The 23,135-nt window shown below is 39.3% G+C and overlaps 1 protein-coding gene across 1 annotated transcript; it reads left to right on the top strand.

Annotated features, from left to right (window-relative positions):
- Positions 1–6,024: 6,024 nt before the first annotated feature.
- Positions 6,025–8,925, top strand: LOC140801135 (uncharacterized). The gene is made up of 4 exons (XM_073156142.1): positions 6,025–6,169; positions 6,923–7,029; positions 8,177–8,455; positions 8,569–8,925. The coding sequence occupies exons 1-4, from the start codon at positions 6,025–6,027 to the stop codon at positions 8,923–8,925; spliced, it is 888 nt and encodes a 295-aa protein (XP_073012243.1).
- Positions 8,926–23,135: the final 14,210 nt, after the last annotated feature.

Here is a 23,135-nt window from a genome sequence, read left to right as displayed (position 1 = left end):
AAATAGACACTCAAAAAAAGTACATGCTCAAACATCATTGACTAACTCCTTATCAATATCAATTCATTTCAATATGAAGAACAATTCAACCAATTCAATTGATTAAAATAGAACAATTACACAACAAAAGAAAGTATTGGCGGTAGATAGATTTAACTAAAAATTCTACGAATTTTGAATCATTCTCAGTCTTTATTATTGCCGAGCCATAGTAATTGCACCTATCAAGGAAACTAAAAGAATTATAGAAACAAGTTCAAACGGAAGATAAAAATCCGTTGATAAATGAATCCCAATTTGTTGAACATTATTTATTAGGTCCTGTTCGATAATCTGGTTTGATCTTGTAGTCCAAATAATTCCATACCATGACGTATCTGGGATAGTAGTAATTAGTGAAAAAAGAATAGTTGTACAAATCAGCGAAGTGCCCCCATCTCCAATGGTCCAAAGATAGGAATCTTTGGAATATTCTGAACCATTCATGAACATTACAGCAAATATGTAACATTTGATTTCTCAAACCTCACACTGACATTTCGGAGGAATGGTCAAAGGGTGCTGCTGGATGGAAATCAACCGCGGCAAGGGCCGACATTGCAACCATTTGTGGGCTTTCCTTATGCAGGGGACCGAGCTCTACTATTGCAAATGGTTATTGCTGAACCAGAACATCCACCACCAAGGAAAATAGCCGCTGACATGCAAGAGCTGCTGCAGGAGTTCTAGGATCTCTTCGATTTCCTATTTCTAGATCAAGCTCCTTTCCTATGTCTTCGTCATATGTATCTGCAAAAACAGAAATAGGAGTAGCTTCAGTTATATCAGTTGTGGATTCATCTATCATAACATTAGCAAATTTCATAACAGTAGAAGTGTCAAAATTAAATACTCTGTAGGCTCTGCTATTATTTGAATACCCTAAGAAGATGCCTTCGTTACTTCTAGTGTCAAATTTAGTCAAATATTCTCGATCACGCAAGATATAGCATTTACTACCAAAAACTCAAAAATATTTAACACTAGGTTTCTTACCTTTCCAGATTTCATATGCAGTCATTTTTGTACCTAGTCTTAGATAAACACGATTTATCACATGTACCGCTGTATTGACCGCCTCTGCCCAAAATCATTGAGTAACCTTTTTAGCGTGAAGCATAACCCTATCCATTTCCTGCACAACACGGTTCTTTCTTTCCACAATCTTGTTCTGTTGTGGAGTTATGAGCTGAAAATTCATGTTGAATATTAAGAGAATCGCAAAATATAGAAAAATTTTCATTTTCAAATTCTCTACTATGATCAGAACGAATCCTAACTAGAGTAGTAGATTTTTCATTCTGCAATTTTAAGCATAGTGATTTAAAAACTTTAAAGGTTTCAGACTTCTCACGTAGAAAGGCAACCCAGGTATATCTGGAGTAATCATCGACCATTAAGAATATATAGCATTTACCTCCAAAACTTTCCGTTTTTGTTGGACCCATCAAGTCCATGTGAACTAATTGTAGCACACGGTCAGTGGTAGCTGCATTTACCTTCGTGTGTGAGATCTGAATTTGTTTTTCAACTTGACACGAACCGCACACTCTTTTTGACATTTCTTTCATCTTAAGTACTCCTCTTACCACTTCTTGTTTGGACAGAGTAAAAAATTCCTTTTGATTCACATGTCTAAGACGTTGATGCCAAAGATCTGCAATGTCGAAAGAGGTATTGTTACATTTCAGTTTATGTGACGTTCCAACAACATAGCAATTATCAGATGTTTTAGATCCATAACATATAACATTACCATAATAATCTAGAATAGTACAATCATTTTTGAAGAATTTTACCTCATAATCTTCATCAGAAAATTGACTGATGCTCAGAAGATTTGCTCTCAAGCCCTTAACATAAAGAACATTTTCTAGAATAGGAACCCCCGGAGAACTTACCTTTCCTTTACCTATTACCTTGGATGAATTACCATCTCCGAATGTCACAACTCCCCCTTCATATTTTTCGAGATTAGAAAATAAGGATTTGTCACCCGACATATGTCTTGAACAACCACTGTCTAAATACCACAGATCAGAATTTAAAGCTTTCAAGGCTGTATGCACAACATAACATTTCAAATCACTTTTCTTGACCCATATGGCCTTTGCTTTCATCCCATAAATGAAAGCACTTCTAGGTTTTTGTAAAAATTTGCAATGAGGTTGAATATGCCAAAGAATGTCGCAATGATAGCATGTCGGAACAAACCCTTTTCTACTCACCTTTTGTCGAGGAGTATGACTAAAGTTTACCTTTGGTGCCGTTGAAGATTCACTAGTTTGTAGATTCAACTTCAGTTTAGAAGCATTCATCCAGGATTGCTTTATAAATGCGGTTGATAACTTCAGATATTCTTCTTTTTGTATATCTGCAGAAACGAAAACAATTTTGTTATTATTTGAATTGCTAGTGTATCCAACAACATACTTGTCTTTTCTAGAGATCTGAGCTTTTAGAATCTCGTCAAGTTTGTTCTTCCCTTTTAGAAATGTCACTTCCTTATGCAATCACTCTAGTTCAATTTCATCAGCCTTCATTTTATTTTTCGCATTGTCAAGTTGTTCAGAAAGGTCTTTGACACGTTCAAGTTTCAATTTGTACTTCTCCTAAAATTGAATTCTTTCTGGTTCGATTACCTTGAGTCGTTGAAGTAGTCTAAGATTGCTTTTCTTGAGTTTAAATGACTCCAAGTACAAGTCATTATATGCCTTTTGAATTTCAAATTCATCTTCCTCAGCTGGTAACATATCCTGATCATCTGTACTATTAGTATCAACAACAGAGTCAGTATTAAGTAGAGAATAAGCAAAAGCTATAAAGTTTTCTTCGTCTTTTTCATAATCATCATAAGATTCATCTGAGTCATCCCAAGTGACTTTCATGACTTTACCCTTCCTTTTAAGATGATTAGGGCATTCTTGTGCAATGTGTCCAAAACCAGAACATTCAAAACATCGAACTTTATTCTCAGAATTCTTATTTTTCTATTTGACATTGTTGTTGCTCACACCTATATTCGAACTCATAGTATTCTTCTTTTTCACAAAGGCTTTGTTCTTCTCAAGTTTTTTAGCATTCAACTTGTTTAGCTTCCGAAATAATTTATTAAATTTTTTGACAAACATAGCCAACATCTCAACATCTAAATCACCTTCATCATCACACTCCTCTATATTTTGTTCTACTGTAGATAAGGCAATCCCTTTGGACTTCCTTGATTTTGAAATACTGGACTCAAAAGTTTATAGATTTCCTACCAATTGTTCAACTTTCATAGTGTCGATGTCCTTACTTTCCTCAATAGCTGTAACTTTCGCCTGAAACCTTTCTAGAAGAGACCTAAGGATCTTACGGACAATTCTATTTTCAGGAATTTTCTCTCCTAGGTTGAAACTTTAGTTGACTATATTACTCAGTTTTGCATAAAACTCATCAAATGTCTCATTCTCCTCCATATGTAGAGTTTCAAAACTAGTAGTCAACCTCTGAAGTTTCGAAAGTTTTACAGCCATAGTTCCTTCATGAGTAGTTTCTAAGATCGTCCAAGCTTCTTTTGCTATCTCACAAGTAAAAATACTTCTAAATTCTTCTGAGGAAATATAACTAAAAATTGCATTTATTGCCTTGCTATTCCATCCAACTTTTTCATAATCTGTCCTATCCCATGACTATATCGGTTTTTCAGTAAGTTTTTTATTCACCATGTACATTGGTGGACTCCAACCGTTCACAATCGCAAACCATACTCGTTCATCTATAGACTTCAAGTAAGCTCTCATCCTAGCTTTCCAATATACATAATTTGATCCATCTAGAATAGGAGGTCTAATAGATGATAGTCCATTTATATAAAAATCCATGCCTATATGATCTCTCTCTACGGGTGAGAGAACCTGCTCTGATACTAATTGAAAAACCCCTAGACACAAGTATGTATTTAAATACTAGGCAATGATATCACTCGTTCACTTAAGTAAAAGTCCGAAGAAATATTAAGAACGAAAGCAGAGATGAATGCCAAGATTTTAATGTGGAAAAACCCAAATGGGAAAAAACCACGGATCCAAACTCGGATAAAAACCAATCACTATGTTAGTAGCAGTTACAAGACTGACCCACAAAATAACCCATCGATCCAAACGACTTTGTTCCTCTCAGTCTTGCTCGCTAAAACCCACGATTCACTACTTCTCGTGATTGAAGTCCAACCTCAGTAACCATCGAGATTGATCTTTCGTCTAGATAGCCCTTAAGATGAAAGATTAAGTTTTATAGATGAGTAGGACCTTGTTAGTTGAAGAACCGATGTAGCCTCAAGAAGTCTACTTCAATAATGCTTCTTGAACCTCCCTAGAGTTAGGGCATCACAATCCTTATATATGATCTCCAAGATAGAGCCAAATCGAAGTCTTATTCGTACTCATGAAAGTCCAAGATTTTCAAACTTCGTTGGTGCGTTCGAACGCGGCCCGGGCGCGTTCAAACGGCTTGACTTGATCTCAGGTGCGTTCGAATGGCCCAAGTGCGTTCGAACGCGACAGCTTGAATTCTTTAGGTTGCGTTCGAACGCGTTTGTGAACGCAGCTCTCAGTTTGTGTGAATGTAGTACCCGCGTTCGAATGTGTTTATGAACGTAGCTCTCGGTCTGTGTGAATGCAGTACCCACATTCGAACGCGTTTATGAATGCAGCTCTCGGTCTGTGTGAATGCAATAACGTAATACCCGCGTTCGAACGCGTTTGTGAACACCTGCGTTCTCGGTCTGTGTGAATGCAGTACCCGCGTTCGAACGCGTTTGTGAACGCGGTGTGAACTCAACAACTTTTCTCCAATAATCTTGCAATTCTTCAAACCAGAGATATTCTAGACTTGTATAAAGCTCATATACATGTAAAAATACACTTAGAATATTTGGTACATAATTGCTAATAATTAAAAACCTAACACGTTGGCCTTCTCCTCGTCAGCTTCCTCCTCTTCCATTCACCATCTCCTCGTCATTGCCTCCTCCTCCATCCGTCTCCGACTCCTTCGGTAAGCCGCCACCGCCCACGCCACCATCGCCTCATCCTCTAATCAAGCTCGAGCTTTACTCAAGCACGGTTAGGCTCAGCTCGAGCTCGGCTCGAGTTGAGCTGAGCTGAGCCTGAGCAAAATTATGAGGCTTGAAAGTAATTTTGAGCCGAGCCTGAGCCAGAGCCGGCTCGCTCAGGCTCGACTCGTTTACACCTCTATTGACGAAATCACGATGGATCATTATCTAAGATGATATGCTAGGGTCTGCGTGGAGATCGGCTTGAGCAAGCCACTCAGACAATTTGTGTGGTTGGGTCCCAAAGCCAACAACCTTGAACAAAGGGTAGAGTATGAAGGCATTCCACACTTATGTATTAGGTGTGGGAGAGTTGGTCATAATGCAGATAGTTGTTTGGAAAAGGGAGACATGAAGCAGCAGAACTTAGAAAAGGAGGAAAACGGTGAAAGTGAAGGTGGGGATGGTGCGAAGGAGCAGATGAGGAGTGCGGTGGAGGCAGAGCATTCAACATTCGGCCCCTAGATGAAGGTGCAGTGGCTATATAAGGCACAATTGCGATGATGGCAACATGGTCAGCCGGAGATAGCCAAACGGGAGGCGGTGCGAGCAAGTATCCCAAAGCAAACATAGCATGGACGACAACCTGCTAATAGTTCGACTAACGAGGGTGGCTACCAAAATCGTAGAGTACAAGAGATCAAATGCATGGGACTGTTCCCATGCAAAAGGTGGCTGGGAAAGTCAACAACTCTTCCTTGACAAGCAAAAGCTGAGAAAGGTAAGAGTGTGATGGTCGAGGAGGCTAGCATATCTTCTAGAGCTTTGAAGGATGATACAAAAGAACTAAATGGAAGGGGGAAGGAGATAAGAAGGCCTTTATACGTTAGCAATACACACAGTGAAGAAATGATGGGACTGGTTTTTCTAGGAATATAAAGGAGGATATGACAGTTTCCAAGGATGCAAAGAACAGTGATGCTGAAGCTAGTGGAGACTGCTTGGCAAATTTTCCACCAGCTGGCGTAGAAGTGTGCTCTTCACCTATTACAAAAAGAGTTGCCTCGGTGGCCGGGATTCAAGTTCACATTGGTGATGGATGTGAACGTCCTATCAAGTCTGATTTTGTTCAAACGATGAAAAACCCTAAACTTAGGGGGTTTTTTTTCCAACTGAAGTCTATCCTACAGAGGTGGTATCGGAAGGACTTGCATTAGCTAGTTCTAAACTGCCATCCAAAGGTCTGGCGGATCCACCAAATATTCATACGCAAGCGGTGACTCAACTAAAAAAGGCAATCTGCTCGGAGGTAGGTGAATCCAATTTGAATGTGACAAGCTAGGTTGCGAACATGGAGCAAGCGCTTGTGCTGTTTGAGGTTGATGGTTCTCATCATCTGGTGGGCATGGAGGTTGACGGGTACCTTGAGGACGGCTCACCAGTTCTCAAATGGGAGAGAAATGAATAAATACCCCCATCACCTCCAGCTTAATGTTATCATGGTTAATGCAATCATATGAAACTATCATGACGCACTCAAAAAGGAGGCATTGGATAAGTGTCGTGATAAGAGAATACAAGTTGGACTTACTTTGTCTGTTAGAGACCCATGTAAATTGGAGAAAGAGTAAGATCGTGGCCAAAGCTCTTGGAAGAGGATGGTTGCATTTTTGTGTTCTAGCAATTGGGTCATTTGGAGGATTAATCATTCTTTGGAGGGTTAACATTAGCTAGGTAGATGTGGTTTCCATATTTTGATTTGTGGCTCCTGTAGTTATCTTCCCATTTGAAGGTCAGACTAGGCTTTTGTTAGTTGTTTATGCTAGTAACCAACTTGAAGAGTAGGTAGAGCTATGGAAGGAGTTGCTCACTATTGCCTGATTGATACCCCATGGGCTATAGTGGGCGACTTCAATGCTTTCTTGACGGTGGAGAAGAAGTATGCAGAGCCGGTAGTACTTGGGCCTAAGGCAAGGGCTTTTTTAGCCTTCATTGATGAAGCTGGACTTTGGGACCTAAGCTTTGAAGGAGTTCTATACACGTTGTATAACAACAGGTTGGGTGTAGCTAGGATGTGGGTTCGACTCGACTGAGTGTTGGATAATCTGTGTTGGTGCGAGCGAGTTAAGAACTGTAAAGTGGTTCATCTCAATCAATTGACATCAGATCATGCCCCTGTCCTACTTAGGTGTGAAGATGGATTGCAGTGCGTGGCAAGACCTTATAGATTTGAGCGTGTTTGGCTTTAGTACGACGAGTGCAAAAGCACCATCGAGTTGGTATGGACTAAGAGATGTAATGGTGGCCCTATGCAGGCGCTAGCCCATAAGCTCGTTGTTGTCAAACACGCCTAAACGATTGGAGTAAATCCAAAATTGGCAACATTGAGCTACCACTTGACAAAGTTAAACAAGAGATCCTTATATTGGAGGAAGTTGATGTTGTTTGTGGATTTGAAGAGATTTAGATAACCTAGCTTAGGGCTACTTATAATCTTAAGAGTGCCTTGAGCCAGCACCCTCTAGTGGCTTCAATGATCTAGACTCTGATGGGTGCAAGAGGGAGATAGAAACACTATATTCTTTTATCTCACTGCCACAATTCAAAACCGATGCAACCACATATCTTGCATCCAAGACGAATCTGGAGCTTGGGTCACAAACCTACTGCCATTGCTTCATTCTTCCAAGAACATTACATGGCCTTGTGGGATCTTTTGGTCTCTTTGAAGATGCAAATGAGCTTTGGCAAAGACTCCCTCCACTACCTAAGCTTAACAGGGATGAGATGGTAGAGCTTATTTTGCCAATCTCGGTGGAGGAGATTAAGGAGGCAGTGTGAAGCCTTCCGAAGAATAAGGCGCCAAGTCTGGACGGGGTCCAAGCTAAAGTACAACTTATTGGGATCTCATGGGTGCATACCTCATTATTGCTGTGAGGAAGTTCTTCGACCAGGGATCTAGGCCAACGCTATAGGGGTGCACTTTCCTCACTTTGATCCCAATGAAGGAAAACCTGGTGCTGGTGAAAGATTTTTATTTGATTGCGCTTTGCAACACTGTGTATAAGGTGATTGCTAAGATCATGGTTGTGACTCAAGGTGGTGCTACCTAAGCAAGTGGGGACTAAGCAAGCGGCCTTCATTGCCGGAAGATCCATTCAGGATAACACCTTGGCTGCCCAAGAGATTGCGCACTCACTAGTGAACACCCGGGGTGAGCCGCCATTGACGATGCTAAAGCTTGATATGGAGAAGGCTTACGATAGGATCTCTTTGAATGTTGTGTGCCATACTATGGAGCTTATGGGTTTCCCCGAGTTGTGGCGAATGTGGATCAAGGCATGCATTTGCTTCCCTCACTTTGGCATCCTCATCAATGTTCGTCAACCGAGTGGATTACGCCACATCGCGACTTGCGGCAAGGAGATTCGCTCTCTTCGTATCTCTTCATTCTTTGCTCCCAACTGCTCACGACTTGCCTCAACGCTTAGGTGAGTAGAGGTGCAATGGAGGGAGTAAAATATGGGGAGGACCAGCTGACCCACCTCCTAAATGTAGATGAATTGTTAGCGGTTCTGTATGCGAACGAGGCCAATGCTATGACTTTGATAGATACTATGGAGTTCTATTTGAAGTTGACAAACCAAAGGGTAAATGTTGAAAAATCTCAGGTGTTCTTTCTGCCATGGCTAGAAGGTAGTGAGAAGACTAAGCTAAGCGAGCTTCTACAGCTGAAGGAAGGAAAAACGCTGTTCAATTACCTAGATGTGCAGATCTCTAGACACCAGATTCCAGCCCATGGCCAACAAGAGTTAGTTGATAGAGTTAAGCACAAGCTCGCTGGATGAAGTACACTATTGGTGGCCATAAGAGTTACCTTGGTGCAAGCTGTGCTCACCTCTATCCCCTACCACTGGATGGGTTCTACATGGTTGCTAGACTCCATTCTTGAAGCTATAATGAACGTGGCAAGATCTCTCATTTGGGAGAAGAATGCCAACCAAAGAAGTATGCATCTTGTCAGCTGGGAGACGATCACTAAGTCAAAAATTGAAGGCGATTTAGGTATAAGGTGTCTCCATGCGGCAAAATGGGTCATTCTCGGCAAGCATGTGCTCAGTCTGATTCCCCATCGGCGGACCCCATGGGTGGACATTGCTCTGTCCAAATATGTTAGTTTGGATATGTGGGAGAATTAGAGGTATACTAAGGTTTCTTGGCTATGGAAAGCTATATTGCAGGTGGTGAAGGAGCTTAGAGAAGTCTTTCAGTGCGATGCTGGTAATGGGAAGGACACAACGGTACTGAAGGATCTATGGATCTCGAAAGTGCCCCTAGCTCGACTACCATGCATTATGGATGTCACTAGGTTCACCATTGAATCCAAAGTGGAGGAGCTACAAAGGAATGGGGAGTGGGACGTGGATTTTCTCTTGTAGTGCTTCCACGTAGACTTGGCTTTCCAGATTGCTACTACGTGCATGGGACAAAGGGCTATGGATGATATATGGGTTTCGATCTCGGTAGTTGATGGGGAAGCTATGATACGATTCGGACTTCACCGACGTCGTCTCAAGCATGGATTCACTTTAGGAGTGTTTTTATTTCATGTTTTAGTGTTTAATTTCCATTAAAATAAGTTTTCTGTAAGTCGTGTTCGAACGCGGGTGGAGTGAGTTCGAACGCGGTTTGTGAACAGAGTTGTGAACGTGGTGAAGAGAATGTACTGTGCGTTCGAACGCGGTGCGTTCGAACGCACTGTGAACGCCTGCATCGCGTTCGCAAATACCGACAGGCGCATTCGAACGCACTGTGAACGCCTGCATCGCGTTCGCAAATACCGACAGGCGCATTCGATCACGCGTTCGAACGCCTGCATCGCGTTCGCAAATCCAGAAGAGCTAATTTGGTGCGTTCGAATGCTGTCGGGCGAGTTCGAACGTGGTCGGCGAAAATTATGTTTTAGGGTTAATGTGAGTTGTTGGTTAGCCTATAAAAGGATGTGTAGGGCAACCAAAATTATTATTGATTATTGAGATTGAGTTTTGCCTTGCCTCCTTCGTCTTCTTCGCTCCCGTTCTCTCAATCCCCGGCGACGCCGCTTCTAACCTCCCTCGTCCGGCTAATCACCCTAGTCCCTTAGGGGTGGCCCTCTTCTCCCCTTCGTCCAATCTATCCAACACTTGCCCTAATCTTTCCATCAACCACAACCCTTCCACCATCACTTTTCACCGGTGCCACCACATTAACGCCGGTCCACCATCCACCGTTACCTAGGATCTCGTGCCTCCATCCACGGATCCAAAACATAGCATCCTGATGTTCGTCCACTAAACGAACAATATCTCGATATCGTCAACTCAGATTCGCCTAAAACTTGATTTGTTGGAAAGCTCCTTTCGAGAGCGACAACATATCAAAATTTCACATCGATCCAACGGCGGAATATTTCGGGATCTTATTTCAAAGTGTCGTGCCAGATCTAGTCCAGATCAAGAATTGGAAGAGATCGACCCTTCACCAAAACGGCGAGATCATATCAAGCTGGTATCAGAGCTCCATAGCCAGAGGCGTGATCGTATCAAGCTTGGTATCAGAGCTCCATAGCCAGAGGCGAGATCGTATCAAGCTAGAGCCAAATCAATGTACTGCCTTTGTAAAAAAGTTGATATCTAGGTATGGTCGGGATGGGCCAAACTTTGGAAGTTAGCTATAGCCCCTCGGGTGAGGATTTTTACATGGAAGATGCTACGGGGGGAAATTGCCTACAAAGGCTTATCTAAAGGTGATAAAGTGTGGGTGAGAAGATGATTGTGGTCTATGTGGGCTTTTCAAGGAAACTGCAAGCCATCTATTTTTTGGTTGTCGATTCGCTAAGGCCACCTGGGAGAAGGTGGTGGAGATCATGAAAGTGGACTATGATATCGTCAATGGAATAGATGAAGAATGGATGAAGAATGGATCAAATACTATTGGGTGTGTAGATAAAGAGATGAATGAGCTCATAAAGACAGTAATAGCGACAACCATGTGGACTATATGAAAAGTAGGGAATGGAAGAATCTTCGAAGGAGAGAAGTTACATCCAAAACTTGCGGCAGTTAGGGCGATGCACTTGGTCGAGGAGTATGGTGGAAAGAGGAAAAGGAAGCTGAACACAAGCATGCCAGTTAGGATTGTGCAGTGGGTGCCACCATTGGAAGGCTGCATCAAGATCAATACAGACGGGGCATTTGATGTCAAAGAGTAACAGGGTGGAGTGAGATCATCAGAAATGCAGATCAAGGCAGTAGTTGAGGCCATAGCAAAAGAATCCCCCTTCACTAGTGAAGCATGTGTGGTCTTACTAGGATTATAGATACGTTATGGGCAGGGGGTGAAAGCAATTGTTGAGACTGATGCTGAAGAGTTGGTGAGGATTTTGAATGGTGATCTAGCGCTATATATTGGAGAATTAGGGCACCAAAGCTTAATATGAAGTATGGTGAGTAATTATAGTGTTGTTGTGTTCTTACAGAAGAGGGTATGTTGGGGTACTGATACCCACTGCTGGAGGAACTTGAGGCCATTCTTCAGCAGGATAAAGAGTTTTAAATGGCCTCCATATGACTTTTAGTTTGTTTTAGCTCATCAATAAAAAAAGAGCTATCTCTCTCCTTTTTCTTTTCTTAAAAGAAAATTCCCTCTCTAGAAGAAAAGGAGAGAAGTATCAAGTGAAAATAGTTCAAAAAAATGGTAAAGGTGATCTTTCTTTTGCCTTGCCTTCCCTAATCTCGATAACTTCAACCTTGCCGGCAGCAAGTGGCTCACCGGAGTCTTTTCCACCCCTATCTTGCTTGAGAAATATTACTGTAACAACCCAATCTTAAAAAAAAACTTTATTGCATGGCACGACGTGGCCGGCCTCGTGGCATGCAGTGGTAAATGGGGAGGGCGTCACGTGCCCTGGGTGCAAGGCGCCAGCCCAGCCAACCTGGCCGAGCTAGCTGGCGCGGTGCACCCAGCGACGCGACCTTCCTCCCTCCCCACCGCCTCTCTCTCTCTTTCTTTCTTTCGATCTCTCTCTCACTTTCCTCTCTCTCTCTATCTACTACCGCCACCACTCCGCTGGCTTGCCGCCGCCACCGCCACCTCCACTAACGCTAATGAGCCTCTTTCCTCCTTCTCTCTCTCTCTCTCCCTCTCTCTCTCTCTCTCCCTTTCTCTCTATCTCTCTCGAGTTTGTCAAAAGAGAGTCGCCGGCGAAAGGCCAGCCACTAGCTGGCCAACAGCAGTCGAGCCCCTCCCTGCCGGCCCAGTCCCCTCCCTCCCTTTCTTCCTCTCCTCTGTTTCTTCTTCTTCCTTCTTTCTTCCTCCCCTCTTTTTCTTCTTCTTCCTTCTTTCTTCTTTCTCTTTCTTCTTTTCTTTCTTCTTTCTTCCATTCTTCTTCTCTCACCAACCTCCTGATCTACAACTTTGATATTCATGTCTTCTCTAGATTCGGAATTTGTCAAAGCTTGATCCGAGAAGTAATTGGAGAAGATAAGGAATACTAATTTAGTTAGTTTGTTAGGGTTTCATCTTGTTTTAGGACTTGTTGGCTAGCCTCTATAAATATGTGGATGGTAGATTATTGATTTTTTGCATCTTATCTTCTCTCTAGACTCCTTCCTCTTCACCATCCTTCCACATCTACCATTGGCAAGGTTTCTCCTCGCTTCTAATCTCCCTCGACTGTCGAGCCACCCCTCTTTTTTGGGATCTTGACCACTTCGTTCCCTTCGTCTACTTCCCTTAATCACTTCCACAATCCACCTTCATCTCGATACCCATCCATAACCCTAACATCCACTCCACCCGTCGCCACCACCATCACCCACGTTATTTTATATTTTCTTCTCTTCTACAGTTCTAATATATAAAGGGCATAAATGAAAGTTGTAGATTAGGAAGTTACGGAGCTAACCCAATTGGCGTTTTAATTTTTTGATTACTGGAGAATATTTGATGAATATTTTTCTACGGTTGCGCGGACTACTTCCTCTAATAAATTCAGATCTTAAGGAATTGTTCCGTAGCCGATCTTTTGGTTCCAGATCCTATCATTTGGTATCAGAGCCTATCATTTGGTATCAGAGCTTATCACTTGGTATCAGAGCTTAACAAATTAGTATCAAAGCCTAACAAGTATTTGAATCGTATCTGTAATATAGACCTAGTTATGTAATCAAAAATAAAAGAGAAGTGATTCTAAACATAAAAAACAGTTATATTTTATTTGAATTAATTACTAACTTTATGGTACTTAAATATTTTCAAACCCTGAACCCCCTTATGTGAGACCTCGTGGACCCTGACGGTGAGTTGATGTTTGACTGACGGACATGAGAGATGCGTGGTTCGTGTCTTTTGATCAGACGGTGAGCAGTCTTATCCCCTAGACACCTTTCTCAAATTAGGTTATATTATATATTATGTACACACATGTTTTGGCCTCTAGTATAATCATATAACTTTATCTAGAGATGATTACAATCGAGCATATTTTATCATGCATTTGATTAGGCTGATATGGGATATGAGTACCTTGGTGATATATAGAGATGATTGAAGATGATTATACTTTTATAATTTTATATCGAGATGATCTCTAGTATGAGTGTGCATGTGATAGATTAGCAGGAGTATGCATATGTTAGATACATGATTGGAGTCGGCATTGCATCATTTTTTTCTTAGCTTCTTCACCACCTAAATTCCTAAGTTGCATGATCTGTTGTAGTACTAGATATGTATATAATCTATCATGCATAGGAAATCATAAAAAATACATGTGTATGTGATGTGATATGATGTGATATGATGGCTGAAATAGTATCTGGTCCGGATTGGTACTTGACATATTCTTAGCATATGGCAGAGTATAGTAATAGCTGATGGTTGTACTCTTAGAATATGACATGGTACAACTATCATTGATATACTCTTACCGTATGACAGAGTATGATTACTTTTTCTTCTGAGATACCCTTAGCATATGACAAGGTATGATTTATTTTTAGAGATACTCTTAGCATATGACAAGGTATGCTCTGAGCTTATGGCATGATATGTATCGAGTTTGGGTCGGGTACCCTAGTCTAATACTGTGGATGATATTCAGAGTTGAGACGGATGATTGTGATAGTGAGAAATATGTGGATTATATCTAGCTCTGACATATACGATTATCTAGTGGTTGGCATGCATCATGCATCATCCTTGATGTGACTAGTACCATTGGATCATGATTGTTATACATGATGTGTTGTTATATTCGGTGATGTTATATGGTAATTTCATCATGAGATATATTTTTGATTGAGGATATAATATGCTCATTCATGAGAATTGATTTCATTTATATATATGTCATTGAGAATATATATATATATATACATGCTCATACATAGCATCATGCTATTTTCTGATTCATATTATCCAATACATGATTTACTCTCTATTTGACATCACTGATTCAGGGTAAGGTCTATTCACTGAGCCTTTTGCTCAAGACTCTCTTTATTTCTTATCTAACCCCACAGATAATATGGTTCGTGATACCGACTTGAAATATCCTGATGAGATATTTTAGAGCAAAGATAAGGTGAACTATAGACGTGAGGTGGTATAGAAGCTAGTATAACTAGATATTGAGTTGTACCGTTATTTGTTATATTGTATTTTATTATATCAGACGATGATTTGTATAGTACATGTCAGATTATAGTGCACTCGTGTATTAGTTATTTAGATGTATCTTGATGGTTTGTTATGGCCTCTGTGGGTCCTACCAGATTAGGTAGTGATCTAGTGTATATTATTATGGACTTGGATATTTATATGTTAACAGATTTATTTGGTTAGTAATATGATTCATTTGGTGTTGGATTATGTGAGTATGAATATGTTAGCAGGTATTATTTGATGATGTCATGATTATATGTACACAAGAGTGTATCTATGTGTGACGGGCCCCGTCCGTCTTGTCGCGTGCGCCGAGCGTGCCGTGTGGACGCGTGGGCGTGCACGTACCCATGCCGGGCGAGGGCATTACAATTACACTTCAACTTGCTTTGATGCAAATAAATTAAAATAGAACTTGTGGAGCAAGACATAACCACTTAAAAGAACCACAACAATAGTCTTCCTCCATGGAGAATCAAATAGTTTCTTGTATAAAGAGGTAGGGGAAACAGAAGTTATAGAATGATTTTGGACAGATGTTATTCCTTGCTTAAATGGCAAACTAATTTTTATGTGATTTTGATAGAGTAACACGCCTCTATATATATATATAACATGCTCATTATAGCTATGATATACAATGGATGAACCCAAGAATACTATCATAAATAAGATAATAAATAAGTATGTTGCCTAATTAATAAGCATATGCATATATATGACATAGATGTCATAAACAATAAATAAACTATCACTACAGTGTTTTACACTACTACTAGATTATGGAAGATTTACTTGTTTGAAATCATTTCTCACTTATCATGATATAGGTGTCATAAAACTATAAGTAAACTGTAACAACCAAACCTTAAAATAAAAAAAATAAAAAAATCTTTGCATGGGCATGACATGAGTGTGGCCGGCCTCGTGCCCATGTAGTGGAGCAGCATGGGAAGGGGGTGCCACGCACCCCCTCGCGTCGCCACAGTTAGCTACGGCCAGCTAGCTGCGGCAGGCCCCAACGCCGTCGCAGCCACCGCCAAGACCCCCCACCGCCTTCCCTCTCTCTCTTTAAATCTCTCTCTATATATATCTCTCTCTCGATCTCTCTCTCTCTCACTCTCACTCCACTCTCTTTTCCTCGTTGCCGACGTCGGGCCGCCGCCACCTTCCTGAAGCTACCGCCGCCACCGGTGAGAAGCTCTTCCTCTCTCTTTCTCTCTCTCTCTCTCTCCTCTCTCTCTCTCTCTCTCTCTCTCTCTCTCGCTCGAGCTCAGGCTCGTCGGAGCCGAGCCGTCGGCGAGAGGCCGACCCCTGGCTGGCCAACAGCGGCCGGTGACCTCCCAACCGGCCCAAGTCCGCAACCTCCTCCCTCACCCTCTCTCTTTCTTCTCTTTCTTCTCTTCCTCTTCTCCTCTTCTTCTTCTTCTTTCTTTCTTTCTTTCTTTCTTTTTCTCCTTCTTCCTCAGCTCCTCCTCCTTCTTTCTACACAGTGCTGGGCCGAGCCCAACACTGATGGTAGAGTTAATTTATTTATTATTAATTATTTTATTTATGTTATTTATTTAGGTATTTTTCTTCTTAATTAATACAAATAGAGTATTTAGACATTAAATATTTTAATAATATTATATATTCTTAAATATAATTTTATTAATGTTAATTTTTATAATTAATGATTAATTAGGTATGAATATAGGTAATACTTATATTTAATTATTTATTTATATATCTATTAGATTAATAGATAGATTTGTAAATTATAATTATTAGATTTATATTCTAATACCTTGATCATATATATATTTTAAGTATTTCTATTAATTTTATGATTATTTTGCAACAAATAAAATACTAACCTTATCTAGTTATTTATTTATTATTTTATCGAGTAAAGACTGCATTGTCCCTAATTAATCAAGATCGTGTATGAATTATAAAATTAATTATAATTAGACCTTGTCTATACTTATTTACCCTTTTATTTTATTTTATTTTATTTTATTTTATAATTATATATCTAGAAATACTCTCATATAAAAGGAAACAGACCTCTTCTCCTTATGTGATAACTAACATTTTATAATAATAATATAATTATAGTATTTGAATCGTACCTATAATGTGAATCTAGTTATATACAAAATAAAAAAAGTGATTTTAAACCAAATAAACATTTATATTCTACGTAAACTAATTCTAATTGGATAAACGACTAACTAATATTACTTGAATATTTTCAGATCTCGAACCCTTTATTTGAGACCCCGTGGACCTTGCTAGCGATGAGTATCACTCGGTTAACTGACGGACGTGTGAGATGCATGGTTTGTATCTTCTGATCGGACGGTGAGTAGTCTTATCCCTAAGATGTCTTTCTCAAATTAGGTTATATTATATATTATATACATGCATGTTTTGGCCTCCAGCATGATTATATGACTTTATCTAGAGATGATTACAGTCGAGCATATTTTTATCATGCGTAGAATTAGGTTGATCTCGGATATGAGTATGATGATGATAAATAGAGATGATTAGAGATGATTATACTGTTATGACTTTGTGTCGGAGTGATTTCTAGTATGAGTGTGCATGTGATAGACTAGCAGGAGTGTACATGTGTTAGATACATGGTTGAAGTCTACATTGCATTATTTTTCTCTTGATCCCTATTCCACCTAAATTCTTATTATGCATTGACTCATTATCATCCTGGATATATAATGTAATATGGCATTTAGAAAGAAAGCATGAAATATGATTGATAGGATAGTTGATAGAAAGCATGGGGATACCCGAGTAGGCGCCAAGGTTAGGGGTGCCTGGAGTGATGATTATGGTCGTTGATATGCGATATCTCGTGGCCTATGTCTGAGGTCAATTGAGTCTGTGCGCATAGACAATCGGACACATGTCATTCTCTAGGGCATATATGGCGAGTTATCCTCACTAGATTTCTATTAACTATGTGGGTATCCGATCTGGATAGATGTTGATACCCTAGCGGGTGGCGGGGTATGATTATATTTGAGATACTCTTGTGGATGGCAGAGTATGCTGTGAGCCTTCGGAGATGATGTTGAGACCGGATACCGGTTGTTGGCTGTGCACAGTGGTCTAGTATGATGATATTATATCGAGATGTCGGTGATGATTGTGATATTGAGAAATGCATATGATTTCATTATCATTTGATTACCTAATTATCGAGTAATCAATATGCATCATATATGGTTGCATTTGATATCATAGCATAGTCATGGTCGGCATGCATCATGTGTCATATTTGAGAGAGAGTTATGATGATGGTATGACATGAAGATTTATTTATACATTGTCGAGGATTATGTATTTTATCAATTATGACATGACATGTTATCTATTTTTCATTATGTATTATTGAGGAACATTCATATACTCATTTTTGGCATGATGATCTTTTTGATTCATATTATCCAATATATGATTTATTCTCTATTTGGCATCACTGATTCGGGGTAAGGTCTATTCACTAAGTCTTTTGCTCATGACTCTTTTTATTTTTTTCCTAACCCTCTCAGATAGATGGTACGTGATAGCGACTTGAGATATCTTGAGGATAGAGCGATCATGAGGTGAGCTATAGATGCGGGACGGTATAGATGATAATTTAACCAGATATTGAGTTATACTAGTATTTGATATTTATACTCTTTTGTATTAGACGATGAATTGTATAATACAGGTCGAATCATAGTGTACTCTTATATTAGTCGTTTTAGTTGTATCTTGATGGTTTGTTGTGGCCTGTGTGGGTCCTATCAGATTATGTAGTAGTTTAATGTATATTATTGTGGACTGGGATATTCATATATTAACAGGTTTATTTGGTTAATAGTATGATTTATCTGGTGATAGATTACGTGATCATAGATAGGTTAGCAGGTTTTATTTGATAATGTCATGATTATATGTGCATAGGAGAGTATTTGTGCATGACGGGCCCCGCCCAACCTGTCGCGTGCGCCGCGCATGCCGTGTGGGCGCGTGGGCGTGCACGTGCTCGTGCCGGGCGGGGGCGTTACATAAACTATCACTAGAGTGTTTATACTATTCCTAAATTACAAGAGATTTACTTATCCAAAAATCGCTCCTCACCTATCTGGCTCTGAAGACTTGCGGTCCTCCTCACATAGAATAAATCTACCAAATATGAAAATGCTCGAAACATAAGTTAGATGACCAATCTAGAACTAAATAGATTTCAAAAGACACATAAAACTAATACGAGTATGAGTAGATCCTATAAATGTGTTGGTTTTATTAGTTAACCATAATAATGATAGTCACACCCTAACTTAAAAGGATTATTAAATATACACAATACTCAAATAATCATTTTCCTAAAGACCACATCTAATACCTTAACTAGATTAACAAGAGAATTAAAGATATTACACTAAATAATAAAAAGATATAATTTGGGCTTAAATTGAGCCCGAACCCTGTGCACACAAGCCTAGGGAGATGGAATCAGGTTAGCCCACAATTGGTTAATCCAACCAATGGATTTGGCCAAACTACGCCAAACCTAAGCTAGAGTAAAGCTAGCTTGACCACCAATAGATTAGGATGGGTTGGACCCATGGGTGTAGGTTGGGTCCAAATCCAACCCCACCTCTCCTTCTCTCTTGAGGGTAGACGTGATCATTGGACGGGTTAGGCCGGGTTTGGGCTGGGCTGAAATTTTTAGGCCAACCAGGCTTAAATATTTGTTTATGGCCCAATTTACCAATCACTCGGGCTGGGCTAGAATAATCTAGCCCGTTACTGCCTACTAGCCCATTAGATATTAGGCTTGAGTTGGGTATAGTGGATCGAATATAATGGATTAAATATAAAAAATATTATATCTTATTGGGCCGAATTTGATGGGCTTATATAGAGATATTTTAGTTTATCTTTTATAGGAACATACTTATATATTGATATATAATTGACTAAATATTCAACGTGGTACTGAAAAAATTATAGGAATATGCATGCATTATGGGTCAGGCCATAGATGAGAGTAGTGGATCGGAATTTCAGGTGAAGATGAGCTAGACAGGTAAAGGCTTAGTTAGTCCATGCTGCCCACTACCATCTTGGGCTCGGGTCAGGCCAGGCCTAAATTGAGTTTAGCTCGATTAAAATCGGACAAGGTCGGATCGGGTTTGAATGGGTCGGGCCTATTGATCATGTCTACTTGAAGGGAGGAAGCAAGAACTAGGAAGACAGGCTGCTAGAGATCAAGGTCAACCGTCCGCAAGCTCACAATAGGGGAGGGGGAGAGGGGATGATCAAGAGCAACAGGCTTGATAATCAGAGAGAAATAGAGAAGTCAAGAGGAAGGGAGATTGTCGTCGGCTAGGGGGGCCAGAGACTCGCCAATTAAGGGAGGAGGCAGGGAAACAATCCCAACAAATTGAGGAGAAAGATAGGAATACAAAGGAATAGAAAGTATGCATGTCAGCTTTGGTGGCCAATAATGATCGGAATCACCTCTCAAAGGCACGATGACCATGTTGTTAGAGCAAGTTGGACACCAATATTCAGTCCACAGGTTAGCCCTCTCCTTTCCCCTTCCTCTAGTCAAAGCTTTGGGTGTTTTCTTTTTTAACACTCATGGCCCTAACAAGAGAGAGAGAGAGAGAGAGAGAGAGGAAATGAAACGTGTGGCTCATGGTGGTAGGAAAATAGAGAAAGAGCTAGAGAATTTAGAGCTAGTCGCATGCACATTTTTTTTTCATTTTGGTGTTACAACTATCAATTATGATTTACTTGTTTATGTTGTCGAGATGAACCTCATTATTTGCTAAATCTTGGCATTTTTAACATGTGTATTAAATTCTTTTTGGAAGTATCTTTGTTTCCTAGAATTATGGTGTTATCATTATTTTTTATTTTTTTGAAACAAACTCGTAGGCAATGTAGTAAGAAATGCGGTTACAGTTCAAAAAGAGAAAGTATCTCCCTCTATTCTTTAGAGATATAATCTTCAATAGCAAGGCTGACTAGGATATGCGCACCAGTATTCTTACACTAGCTAACATAAGAGATCTTGATATTAGAAAGGAGAGAAATCCCCCAAAAAGTTTCTGAATTATAGAGGAAATGATCCATAGCCATCTCTAGAACCTTTAACTATTTTAATAACCTCAAGGCAATCACTAAACTACCAGCATTGGGTGTTAATAGAGAAGGCAACTAGTTCCTTAAGACCATGCATAAAGACGAGCAAGAGCTTCACCAACACAGTGCTATCACAACATTCAATAAATAATGCTTGCCAAGAAGGAAGGTCGTGAGGTGGTAGCAGATGACAATCCCAATGCCACTCCAGCAACCTCAATGCTAAGAGGAATGATTTCGGCAAAGCATCCAAAGGAATGCTTTGATGCGAGGGATGATCACTTTGCACTACCACAATAGTTTCCATATCTTATGAGAGGTGTTGCTGAACGAGGAGCTGGACCAATCACCATCCGTGAGAATAAGGGTACGTGGTTTAGAGAGTTCCCGGAAAAGAGGAAAACCAAACAAGACAGTTCGGGTGAGTCTAAGCAACATTGCCAATATTGCAAATGTTAACTCGAAAAAAACATTAGAAAAGTTAAAAACAAAAACGTTTTTGCAACTTCTAAGATGCTTCTAGAAATCTCACCAGAGAAGAAAACTGGCAAGACGAGCAAAACGTTCCAATCACTACCAAGTATAGGTTCCTAACCTGGCTGACTCCCATGATAGTTAGTTGATTTGCACCCTAGTTGATTCAGGATCCCTATATCTCTCCCAAAATTTCAGATTCAATACGAGTTAAGGAGTTGCTGAAATGAGATTTTATCCTTAGATTTGTCAAATATGATGAAAGAAATAACAGTTTCAATTTAAACATAGTCATAAGATTACATAGAGATGAAATAAATTTAGGGCAATCACAAAGGACCAAATGTAGTTTCCCTTGTAAAATATTTTTGCTGTGAGTAATTTTGAATACTCATAGATGGGAGAACATGACTACTTCATAAGTCATGAATCATGTGGTTTTTTTACAAATAGAGGTTCTATTTGTAAATAATAAAGAGAGAGAGAGCTTTATTTGTGATATAGTCATAATATAGGTTGTAATTATAATTTTCTCGAAATATATTCATAATTAGGTTCTCTTATTCATGAACTAATTGGGGATAAAATGATCAAGAAGAGTTTAATGAGCCGGTAAAAACGGATTGGACATGGACTTGATATTAGCAGAATTATATTCATATCCTCTGTATCTTTATTTACAAGAATATTTTCAGATAAGAATTTCTTATGAGTATACTTCTTTAAAGTTGATATTTACACATACATATATATATATATATATCTTTTTTTTTTTCACCTTCCAGATTACTTTTTGATTAATATAAGGTAAAATCCTAATAATTGATAAATAAAAAATACTCCTAACTAAGATAAATATATAAAAACTAGAATAATAGTAATTTTCTTTTCTAATTCAAATTGATCAAATTTTGATCGTTTGTTAAACGCATTGTACAAAAATCATATATTCCAAGAGGTTTATCATTTACATATCACATTAATCACTGATTTGGCTAAATTTCATAAAATTCTCATATATATATATATATACTTTTAATTTAAACACTTAACTCTTTCATTGTCATAATTAAAGTGCAACCCTATCTTTTCTTTTCATATTTAACTAAATCATAGTCGAATTTGTAAATCCTCGTTGACACAGCTTTATCGGATTGACTAAACTTTTTAATATATCTAAAATAATACTAATTAAATTCAAATAATAGATATATTGAATATATGTATATTTTTTATGATATTTTTGTCTTTTGAAATTTAATAAGCATTGTTTTAAATGAGGAGGAAAGTCTATCTAATTTTCAACAACTTTATCTCTAATGTGAATTTTTAAATTCGTTCAGCGTTTGATTAAATATGATGAAAAAGATAACGATCGCACTTTAGTCAAAATCACATAGAAGTTAAGTGCTTATGTTGAAAGTAAACAAAGATTTTTGTAGAATTGAGCTAAATCCCGTCAGAATAAAGTACAATTAACTAAAAAGAAAAGAAAACCTCTAGAGGATATGCACATAAAAAAGAGATTTCAAGGGGTGTACATGCAAAACAAAACAGGCTTCTGATATGTATATAAATGCGGCGATGGGTATTTCCGTCATTTTACTTTCCTTAAAACCGTTGGAAACGGGTGGCAAATACCGGTCATTTCATCCCGTCGGCCCCACACGTGTCCATTTCCCCTATTGTCTCGCTCTGCTATGCAGCCCAAAAGCCAGAAAAG

Source organism: Typha latifolia, chromosome 14 (genome assembly GCF_019914945.1).
Source record: "Typha latifolia isolate L0001 chromosome 14, TyphaL0001v2, whole genome shotgun sequence".
Lineage (NCBI taxonomy): Eukaryota > Viridiplantae > Streptophyta > Magnoliopsida > Poales > Typhaceae > Typha > Typha latifolia.
Note: the sequence above shows the minus strand (reverse complement) of the source record. Positions and strands in the feature narration are given on the sequence as shown.

Bases quoted from the DNA above. Each gene is read 5' to 3' on its own strand.
- LOC140801135 (XM_073156142.1), top strand. From the start codon at position 6,025: ATGACAGTTTCCAAGGATGCAAAGAACAGTGATGCTGAAGCTAGTGGA. The intron at 7,030-8,176 runs GTAGTACTTGGG...TTGTGACTCAAG, and splicing joins AGAAGAAGTATGCAGAGCCG to GTGGTGCTACCTAAGCAAGT. The intron at 8,456-8,568 runs GTTCGTCAACCG...CTCAACGCTTAG, and splicing joins ACTTTGGCATCCTCATCAAT to GTGAGTAGAGGTGCAATGGA.